Genomic DNA, 12,111 nt, shown 5'->3' with positions numbered 1-12,111 from the left:
ACACAGCTGCAAGCCGGGTTTGTTTTCTTCCGGCAAACTTACATCGAAATTTGGCAAAAATATCAACGCGAAGGCAGGGACGAGTTTTCCACCAGGAGTTTCGTGGAAGCCCCAACATAGTGTATGTTTACGTATGTAAATATTGTCCAACATATTGTGGCTTACATTTTTTTTGTAGCTTCAGGCTGCACTAGGTAGATTATTTTATATCTTGAAATTAAATAACATTTCCGTACAGTGTATTTCTTTCAATAAAACCTTAATCACATGTTTTAACTGTGCTGACGTAACCTTCGGATTTACTAAGAGTGGGTTACTGTAAAATTTATTGACAAGGGACGTAGTGTATTTAATTACTCTGTACGTGTTTTTGCCACTTTACTCCTATTCAACGTCTGGACCGATTCTTATTAGGTTGCGGTTATTATAATTGTATCGAGCATTTTTTTACCTTTTACTTGAACTATCCTTTTACATTCCACCATGAGAACCTGTAAATCATCATTTGCCTTTTCTCCTAACTTTCAAGAAAACGTGTCTGAAGAAAGAATTTAGAGAAGTTTAGTACAGCGTTCCCAAATCAATTTGTTGGAATAAAACACGAATGACAGAACCGGTTTAACCTAAATAAATATCAAATAGCAAGCATTACATTACATTCAGTATAAGTCAATGCAATTGAATTAAATCGAAACACATAATTAATTAAGACGGCTGTCTTGTCGGTTTGTTTACGTACAAATTGCTTGGCCAACCAGATGTACAAGTGGAATAAATCAGTACGAAGCAGTTGTTTAATGTTTTATTGAAGCCACCGCGGCGATGCGTATAGCATTAAATGTTGCAACAATAGCGATAGGTTGTAGGACATAGGATAGCTTTGATCAGAGTCGTTTGACGATTACGAAATAAAAGATTAATACCCAAAAGCTTGCCTATTGAAGGTCGTTTGGCGCAGTGGGCAGTGACGTGCTTTTTGCGTCCAAGGCCGTGGGTTCGATTCCCACAACCAGAAAATGTTTGTGTTATGACCATGAAAGTTTTTCAGTGTCTGGGTGTTTATCTGTATTTTATAATGATGTATTTATGTATATTATTCATAAAATTATACATCAGTCATCTAACTAGGTACCCGTAACACAAGCTACGCTTACTTTGGGACTAGATGGCGATGTGTGTATTGTCGTAGTAGATTTATTTATTTGTTTTTTTAGAATAAGGATTATCGGACCTACCAAATAAACAAATGACTGTTATAGTAAGTGAAAAAATGCAATAAACACGTCCTACAAAAGCCTCACGTGAGACTTAGCACTTACGCCTCAGGTTGACGGTCACGGTCACTGGCAACCACGCCCCTAAAACCGAAACACAGCAATGCTAATTAGCGTCAGAAATAAGCTTGGCGGTAGTACTTCCCCCGATTAGCTCTCTCACAAAAAGCTTTACTACTACTGTGCATAAAAAGATTTTTAACGAAGAGGTTCTACTATTAGTATAGTACAACACTATACTAATAGTAGAACCTCTTCGTCAGTATATAGTGCTGATAGTATATGGTGCTGAGTGCTGTGATCTTGTAAGTTCCCACCTATAAGATCCCGGGTACCTTCGCAGAAGCGATTTGGGAATTTATAATTGATAATTTATAATATCGGAGTTAGGTACGTTATAAGATATTACAATCTTTAACGCCAAAGGAAAATATCGTGTGGAAACCTGCATGTCTGAGGATTTCCCTAAAATTGCTCTTTTGTTTTAGTTTTTTCTTAATTTTATTTTTATTAGAGCAAATTAATCGGTATCCAATTCACCATAAAATTTATTAATATTAGAGAAATCTGCTAAATATAATGGTTGAAAATAAAAAATTATTTATTATATAAAAATTATATAATTTAACAAAAATCTTATTTTGCAATTTGGAAAATGGAATAATCTTATTAAATTAGTGTATTGTCATCGGTCCTCGATATATCTACAAAGTTTTAACGATATTTGACCGTTTCATGAGAAAATACATCTTCTTTTCACCAGTATGTTTGTTTGTATAACATACTGGTGAAGGTAGTGAAAACCGTGTAAAAACAACAGGAAGTGAAGTAAAGAATTCGTTTTATAGGTTAACAATCTCAATATCGTCGTATAATATATAGGTTGTATGTTTTATGTTAATTATTTAGTCATTGGCTAAGAATGTAGGATATTCTAATTCTAATATAATACTGTAAGCTGCTCGTGAAACCTGAACGCTCGTTAATAAATCTAGTTCATCACAATAATAGCTCAGACGCTGAAATGTGGGGCGTTACAAATGTACCGAGCTTGTAATATGCCAATAATATTACAGTATTCAAAATTATCAATATTATAAATACATACCTTATAACTTACTCATACAACTTTTAAACTTCAAGGAGTACTAACGTATAATAATATATTAAATCATCATCGTCATCACCTCAACCAATTGACGTCCACTGCTGGACATAGGTCTTTTGTAGAGAGTTCCAAAATACACGGTCCTGGGTCGCTTGACTCCAGTGGCTCTCAGCGACTAGCCTAATGTCATCTGTCCACCTCGTTGGGGGCCGACCTACGCTGGGTTTACCGGGGCGGGGTCGCCATTCCAGCACCTTAAGACCCCAACGTCCATCGGTTCTCCGAGCTGTGTGCCCCGCCCATTGCCACTTCAGCTTCGCGATATTTTAGTTGTTGGTTGGTTTTTAGTTTTCAAAGTTAAGATGGTAGCGGGCTAACCTGTTGGTAAAAGGGGCATGGCAGTTTGTATTTAACCCATACACCTAATTAGTTTCTGCACGATATCGTGCCGGAACGTAGGATGGTATCTAGCCACAGCCGAAGCCTCCTACCAGGCTAGACCAGAGAAAATTCACGAATTGAATGTATTCCCAAATTGCCCCTGTCGGGAATCGAACACGGGCCTCCAACTTAGAACCGTAGCGCTCACCGCTGCGCCAGGGAGGTCGTAGATTTGAATCTTTCTTTTTTACGTAGTCTCACTAAAGTCCAGTTAGAATCACTTATAGTAAGTTTATGTCTAGCAGTCTAACTAAACAATGTTTACTTAACTAGATATATGTATATGTACGAAGTTACCTACCTATTTTATTTTAGTGCCCTGAATCGTGATTTGATTAAACTCGTGTAGATATTGTCTCGCTTTACGAATTTACGATCTAATAGAGTAACAACTTTGAAATGTCGCTTTATTCTAGACTTACTCGTACCAGCATTTGTTTAGGGCAACAATTTAATGTCTTATGCCCGTTAACACTAACAACGGACAAGGCGTATGTATATAATACCTACTCTAAGAGGATTCCTAGGCATACATTTACCTTTCACCAACTTGTCCATAGTTCTTGCAACAAGGTGTAGTATTTTGTGTTTGTATTATCATATTTTTCATTTTTCGTATGTATTTCAGATTATTAAAAAAAAAAACTAATTTATATTTTTTTCATCTGTCAATAATTGTCAGTTTACGAGTCCCCTTAACTTAACGATCCACAGACTCAGTGCCATAACTTAAGACTGCGCCTATTGTCGTTAGATATCACATAAAATCCCTTACACTATCTCGTGTAAGGGATTTTTCTATAGGAATCACCTTAATCACTAGGTATCCGACTGAGGCAATTCCTAGGTTTGGTGAAAACAGGCATTAGTTTGCAATCAATAACTCTACCTAAGTACTATTACCTCCACGCCTTTGTAAAGAAGGTTCTCTTTTAAAAACATTTATTAGTACAAATAAAAACTAAATTTACACAAAACTTTTATCTTAAAAGCTTACTTGCTTTTGTTTTATGTTTTATTGTATTCTGTAATAACAATTAATTGTTGCGAGTATTTTTTTAATGAGAAATAAGTAAAACGGTCTAAAGACCAAAAGTAGTTATCTCATATACGAGTACCTACGAGTACTTTTGGTCTTTTGGCCGTGGGAAAACTCACGTTAAGTTTATTTTTTATAAGATTTTCCTAATTTAAAAAAGAAAGAATATATCACTCTTTAACTTTTCTTGTTGTTAGGTTCAGGGTGACTCTACATATGCCTACACAGCAAAGAGTAGTAAAGTGATGGGTAATTACCACGGTATGAGTAGACCCACTACACTGCTCCACCGCGGTTTGGTGGGCTTTAACGACTATTATCACAATTAGCAATAGTAGTAATAGTAATAGCACTATATAAACAATTTATTATTTTCTATGTGTAAATTAAATAACACTTTTCTATTTGTGCATCTCTGTGTGTTCATTTATCTGTGCAACACAATGGTGATTATTCCGCGTAGGTATGTAAGTACGACGTGGAAATTCGTTCGATTCTCGGTTGGGGCAATATCGCTGCGCGAGGAATGGAGTACAATGTACATGATTAAATGCGTTAACTGCGGCTACGAGCTCAACAATAAGTAGCTTTCTTTTGTTTGAAGACAAATCGCTATCGAGAACCATTGGTTTTTTAAGGGATTTCAGATGCCCGTTGGGCTATTGGTTCAACTATGGATCACAAGGTTCTGGGTGATTCTCGGGTAGGGTCTTTTTAAACCCACCAACCCGCACGCAAACCTTTATGGGGCGTCAATAGGCTTGATGATGATGAGACGACAAAGGTTTTTTTATAGTAATAATTGACGGACCAAGCTCATGGCACACCAGATGAAAGACCATCGCCTAGAAAAAAACAGAGCAAAACTTCACAGGGCACGCAAGGAGCCAGTTCTGCAACCGCCCTGTGTCCATCAATTTGAGGTGTAGGTGTTAAGCTACGAGTGCCTGTAATCACACAATCATTAATTTATTATACATAAAACATGTATAATAAATTAATATACCCAGATACTTTAAGATTTGCATGACGTAGACTGCGGCTTAACATGTATAAATTTTGTCATGTTTTAAAACAAATAATTTGAATTTGAAGAGAAAATACGAATTATCGCATCCATACAATGTTGCAACTTCATTAAATTAGCTAAATGCTAATAGACTTTTCGCATGCTTAGAATAAATGCCGACGTGAATGCCAATTAATCTAACATTCAGTTAATTTGTTTGTATATAACTGATCAGCAGACTCCACCTACCTACTCAAGACTAACTAAATTATAGAAACCCACAATTTACCTAAATGCCTATATAAAATTTTACATCTTTGTGAAAGCTTAAAAACCACGTAAATCAACATTGCGGTAGATACCTTTATACCTACTCATTATACTTTCTCTTGCGACTTTCTTATAATTAAAATTATAAATTACGATCTTCCTAAACGATTTTAAAGCCTATACATTGCTAATCAACTGAGCGTTTATATCTATGCATTTTGTTGAATAGGTATGTTTTTTTGAAGTAAAACTTATTTAGGCGCGACTAGGGAGTAACTTAGATTTGTTTCTGACGGAAGTAACGCTTACGTTAGACGTCTGTGTAATTTCCGCTATTTATAATTCGGATTGGTCGAAAGTATATGCCACATACTCCACGCTTCTTGACTTATACGCCAGCTATTGGCAAATATCATAATCAATTAGGATTATTTATTTCCAATATTTTCAAACGGATCAATTGTGAATAAAAATTCAAGTTTTAAAAAAAATATTTTATGCAAAGTTTTTTGAAAATCTCTAAAATACTTGTTTATTGTTTACTTTTGTAAAAAAAATTGTTAATAAATTTTCTGACCATTGTGACTTTCCATAATATTGACAATGACAAGGTGCTGATCGGTTAGATCAGTTCAATTTTTTAATCTCAATTATTTAACAAATCAAAATATTTATTAAGTGATATTAATGAATTTTAAATAGAATATAAAATAAAATAGTGAATATTAAAATGGCATAAAATGACAAAATCCTACTCTATTACCAGTTATATGAAAATGTAGGCATGGTAGGCAGCGCTCGTTCCCAGGGCGTCTAACAAAGCCAACGAGAGGGATATGCCGCGGTAGTTCTTTAGAGGGAGGAGTCCCGCATAACCTCTGTCCTGCCCAAGGGTCGGAGGTAGCCATAAAGCTTTTCCACCACGCCAAAAAAGGGTAGGCAGCGCTTTTGTGCATGTATGAAGTGCACGCCGCTGGGCACAAAGCTTCCTTTCTTATAGGAAATAGGGTTTCAGAGCAAAGATCCATCTCGCTATTCATTTTGATAGAGAGAATCACGAGCTAACTTTTAGGGGAAAAACATTTTTATTTATATTATTGTACTATTATTCGATATTTGTCATAGTGCTCTTTAATTTGATATCCAGATTGCCGGAGTTATGAAAAAAAATAACATCCGCCATTTTATGGCGGCGGACATTTTGGACCGATTTTTATCAAACAGCTAGCCTAGCATAGGACAATTCTGATTACTTCATCTTTCAAACAAAAAAAAATTAATAACAGTTCATCCATTCGGGAAATACGAAGCCACAGACAAACACACAAACAAACGCGCGTCGAGGGATATAAATAATATTTTTATTATTTCCAGAACAGATATAACAAAAATATTTTCTCCCTAACTTACTTAATACGTACAATAGTTATCACATCCAAAATATTCAATTAGCTAAGGTGAACTCCCACCTACCGCGCTCCGCCACCATTGTCACCATTGATACCTTAAGTTGATAACTGTTGAGAACACACCCTTACAAAAAATAGGAGTGCTTCGACACTTGCCCGGTTAGCATGTGTTAAAAAAGGAAGGAAAAGTTAGAATAAAAGCTTTGATTATGAACTTAGTTTATTATAATTTAGATATTTTTCAGTTATCCAAAACACAATTTAAAAAAAATAATAATACTTTTACATAGAACGTCATGACTCAGGCGCTTACATGGAGTATCGCACTATAAAGTACACACACCCAGGCATGAATACATACACACACACATACACACACAGACAGAAATACACATACACACGCACGTATTAATTTATGTAATCTTTGTGGCCTTAGATTTAAGTGAAACTGTTTATAAATATATTTTTATTGTAACGCTGTTGATTACGAATAAATAAATAAATAAACTTACCTAATAAGCTCAAGCTGGCAATCCAGCTAGCTTGTTGGTCGCTAACGGTGAAGGACCAGTCATGCTTGGACTCTTGCATGGACGCGATCGCTGGCGACATGTAGCCCTTCGAGAGACCCGCTGCGAAAGGGCCCAGGGACACCGCGAGGGCGGCCAGGATCTGTGAATGAAGTCAGTCTTTAACTTTGTGCTTCTCTTTGCATGAGCTTTTATTATGAATGGGTCAAGTGTAACTGAAGTAAAAACCAGTTACTTTAACCGACTGAATTGAAATTATGCATTACGTTTGACTTGGATAACAATGCATGGTGATTAACTGAGTGATATCTTTCTAAATCCAATATGGCGGATTCCCAAAGATGGCGGACTAAATATTATATTATATGCGTCCCCAGGATATGGTTATAGCAGATTCAAATATCAAATCAAGACTTTATTTAATTAAAATTTCCTTTTAAAAAGCCTACAGAATTCACTTTTGATACGTGACAATATTTTTGCATTGTAGTGATGATTATAACTATATTCGTCAACTTAAACTAAAGCTATGTCAGTTCCAACACAGGGTAGACCGGGGCGGTCTGAGAAGAGTTCGCAACTAGCTTAGCCGGGTTTTCTGGGGAGAGTATGAAAAGTTGTATTAATGTTTTAGATAGAAGTAGGCGTAACATGGCAGAATTTTATGATATTCGAATATCCATGACACCAGACCAAAATTCCTTGGGACCTCCCAATTGTACCACAGTCGTCGAATTCCAAATAAGCTCTACCTGCGAGATGTAGCCTTAAAGAGCGGCATCTTTTATTGAGATGTCCCTCGCATTACATAATCTATCAATTAAGTGGGAAATGACGATAACATGTCACGCAGCGTACGAGACACATCCCTAGCGCAATGTACCGATATAAGCCTAGCCTGGAGGGAATCGATCAATGTTTCGAGCTCTCGTGAGTGTTATAATGGACGTTATGGTTGTCCTTTTTATCGATAAATTACTGAGAATCCATATTTTAAACCAGATACTTATGTTTCAAAATCAGCACATCAACAACAAGAGTATATAGTAAATAAATAAATAGAGTATATAGTAATAAGCCGGTAAAATTTGATAATAAAAAATACCGATTTATTAGACAGTAGGTACCAACGAAAAACAGCAAAATAATATTCCTTGAATTTGTAAACAATTCTTTTAATGTCAGCAATAATTTACAAATATACATTTATTGGCCAATAAATTATTTATTTTTGAGAGACAAGGATACAACGGCGTTTGATTGTCTTAATTAGGCAGTTTCAGTTAGGGGGTTTAGAAAACCCGCTTGATATCGTTGCCATGACAACACCTCGCCCTTATGTCAATGAGCTACTTAATAACTCGTTGCTTCCACTCGCACCCTCGTTTACCTTTTTGTAAGTAAATATATATTTTATCCCACAAGTATAGAAAGTGTATTAAGAAATGATGCAAGAAATTCTTTACTTTAAAATAAAATAAATAAACAACTCATAACTCATTTTGAGGTGTTACTATCACGAAGATTAAACAAATTTACCTTTAATTACAACCGATCTTATTACTTTATGTCTAATTGATATATAAAAATATAAACCCAGTATTAAAACAATGTGTCTAAAGAAATAATTTAATGCGTTTCGTTATTTCAATCAACGGTATTAACACGAGCTTAATGATGATCCAATTAAAACTAGAAAAACACAAGAGCGGAAGACATCAAAAAGGCATTAAGTCGTAAAAGACTTTCCTATAAACTGCACCAATCAATCTTCATGGAATGATAGTAAAAACTTATTTTGTTTACGATGCATAATAACTTTTGCCTGGCGACTTCCCGTTTTTTTTGCTTAGAATGTGTAATTTTTAATTTATTGGTATTGGTATTAAGCGTAAGGATCGTCTTTTTCGGAAACCTGGTATACATTCGAACCGATTTTGGAATCTAGTTTTTGATTCACAGGGAGTTAATAAGAAATCATCCAAAATTTCCATAGTTACTACACAGGGAGTTAATAAGAAATCATCCAAAATTTCCAAGTAAGTTTTATCCTTAAGTACGTGTAAGTAAAACCAAACTATTTTTTTTAATTTGTAATGGTTGAGTACATACAACTTATGTACATATTTCATAACCATAAATACTATCTAACAAAATTACCAAATATGAATGAGAATGTTTGGTAACATATCCAATTATCAATGCAAAGTTGATTAATAAAATTAGATAGGTACATATACAGTGACAGACTTCAATATAATTTCGTCATTTGTTACTGTAACGTAATTCCAGTTAGTTCGTAACTGAAGTTGCCTAATTGAATACATATCAATTAATCAAAGCAATCGTTTATAAGCCGCTAACGCAACAACTACACTCTTTAAAACCAACATTCATCAATAAAGAAACACTAATCAATCTAATGCTGTAACTCGTAAATTGTAACCGAGTGTTTACGATGTATAATATCGATAATTCGATATGCAATCCCGGAAACGATGTCACGTCCCTAATTGCCCTCGCTGATGCCGGAGCATTTGGGATAGGGTCAATGATCGACATACTGACTTATATTTGTTATACCATATAGGGTTACCATTTTATTATAACCCATTTAAACCGAACCATGACCGAATTTAAATCTAAAATTGGAGTTGTAAGCCCTATCTCAAGAATAGGGGGACCTATCATACTTAGGGTAACATAAGGTGAAAGGACCTAACGATGGAGTATTGGGGCCTAATTACAATTTCAAATTCAAGTCTGTTCCAAATCCCAATGACTGGATGGGTTATTGACTTTAAAGCTGATTTTAGCCTTGACAGTTCCATCGTGCCATTACCTTAAGCCATCACTTAAGAACGTTACTTAAGTAAGACCAGCGTTTACACACAATGATGCAACCTAAAGTACAGCGCTAGGAAGAGACGTCGACGAGACTTTTGATCAGGCAGCGGAGAATTCAAGATTTTTGAGGTGGTTTTGAGATATACGAAGGAATATCTAAGCAATGATGTTATGAGGGTTGAAATGAAATCTAAAGATCAATCTAAATTAATCACCATCATCAAGGTAGGTAACCAGGTAAAGGTAATCAGGTTAAAGTAAAAATTGTGCTCTGAAATTAGTAACCTGCCTAGTTGCATAGGAATGGCATGGTCTTAACCCAGCATTAATGATAACTGTTTTGTATCGAACGTTTGCTCCTTGCTAGCTGGTTGCCTGCCAAATCTCGATTACAATAATAAACAGACCCTGGTTAAACACCGGAAACTGTGAAGCAATCAGCCAGAATAACAATGTAGCTATAAATTAGTTATTTATCTAAATTTACATATTAACGCATAGTAGAAGAATCACTGGTACCCATAATACTCAACGAGGAAGAGGAAGTGACGTTATGCGGGATAAATGGCTTCGAGGGACGATAGATGCTATCACTGGAATGGCGACTACGCTTGAAGAAACGTGGCATTGGTAAAATCTTACTAGGTATTCCGTCGGCATCAAGCGAGTTTCAGGGAACGCTTGATGAAAGTAACATTGGACCATGGAATGTGGACATCCCCACAAAATACCTACATCCAGCAGTTGACGTCTATCAGTAAAAACGGCGATATTACAAACTTTTCAATCATCAACAGATTCCTTGGTCTCGCACTTCGTCGGACAAAATCGCGAGCAAACAAATACAGTACGAATCTTGAGATTTTTTTTGGATACCTATAAATGAAGGGATGTTAACCTTTGAATTAAATACCAGTTTAGCTCTATTGAACATGTTATTATATACAATAATCTTGTATGTGAAATATAAGTACCTACTGTCGAAGTGGTCGTAAAAAATTTAATATATCTTCCTCGGTACGGTAATATTTTACTGCTTCAGCTAATGAAATGGGAAAGCCGCGTGAATGCAATTTGATTGAATTGAAAACGACAGAAGCCGTACAAAGCAAATTACGTAATACTTTTGCAGCATCACCGTGGATTAGCGATATTGGTTTTCTTTAATAAGACAGATTCTCAGTTTATTAATAACCCAATTCTGCGCACAGGCCTTCACTTATCCATAAGAAAGTTTGAAGTGTACCCTTGCTTGAGTACATTGGACTTGCTTGGTGAACCTCAGCTTTAAATCTTTGTCCCTATGACGGAGAAGGCCGGCACATAGCGTAGGCCTGCAGGGTAGGTTATATTTAAGCACCAAATGTCCAAATTCTTAAATAGGTGAACAATAAAACGGCATTCATGTGGATACTTGAAATCAGCAATTAAAAATAGACTCCTAGATTAATCTAGAAAGGAAAGTTTTGGATGATTCCTTTAACTAAAGCTGCTAATAATGAAAAAGCTTTTCACATACCGATGATGATTAGTATCTTTATATTTTTATGTTATCTAGAAACCTTTTTCATGACAGAATAAAATATAATAACACCTCCATAAATCTTGATCTCCATTAGTCTATATACTATTGATACGAATAATAATTTAGGGACCCCCAAAACATCATCATCATATTTTTCTTTATTTAAATGGGTACACTACCAAGAAAAGAAGTCATCAAAATCAACTCATAATTGGCAGGGTTTGCGTAGCATACATACAAAAAAAACACAGGTCAAATAGAGAACATCCTCATTCTAATTTGCAGTCGGTTTAAAAAACACTTTCTCTTATAAAATTACCTTTTGAAATTAATGAAGCGATTTCATTAATATCAAATAATTACAATTGATTGAAAAAATTTTCGTTGTCGTTTGAAAAAAATTAAGTAAACACTTACTTGTCGCCTGTAGCCCTGCCTTCCATCTTCCCCCCTCATCATCATGATCCTGGTCTCCGGAGAGATGTTCGTCATCTTATCCAAACACGCCTTCTCACTCATATACACGAATTTATTATTCACTTCACCAACAAAATAAATATAATTCGAATATTGTGTTAACTATTAAGAAAAAAAAGTCCACTGTTTTCGTTCTTTTATGTCATTTTTTGAACTCCACTTTTATCTGTAACAAAGATAAA

At 35.3% G+C, this 12,111-nt stretch overlaps 1 protein-coding gene across 2 annotated transcripts in view; it reads right to left on the bottom strand.

Annotated features, from left to right (window-relative positions):
- Positions 1-12,111, bottom strand: part of LOC120626513 (facilitated trehalose transporter Tret1-like) — a 113,823-nt gene that overhangs the window by 28,322 nt on the left and 73,390 nt on the right. For both annotated transcript variants that reach the window (XM_039894043.1, XM_039894053.1), the window contains exons 2-3: positions 11,870-12,095; positions 7,063-7,222 (exon numbers count right to left, since the gene is read on the bottom strand). In XM_039894043.1, coding sequence (XP_039749977.1) covers positions 7,063-7,222; positions 11,870-11,971 — 262 coding nt within the window. In that variant the 5' untranslated portion in view covers positions 11,972-12,095. The remainder of the gene's footprint in view (positions 1-7,062; positions 7,223-11,869; positions 12,096-12,111) is intronic.

Source organism: Pararge aegeria, chromosome 1, assembly GCF_905163445.1.
Source record: "Pararge aegeria chromosome 1, ilParAegt1.1, whole genome shotgun sequence".
Classification (NCBI taxonomy): Eukaryota; Metazoa; Arthropoda; class Insecta; order Lepidoptera; family Nymphalidae; genus Pararge; species Pararge aegeria.
This window is presented reverse-complemented; position numbering and strand designations above follow the sequence as displayed.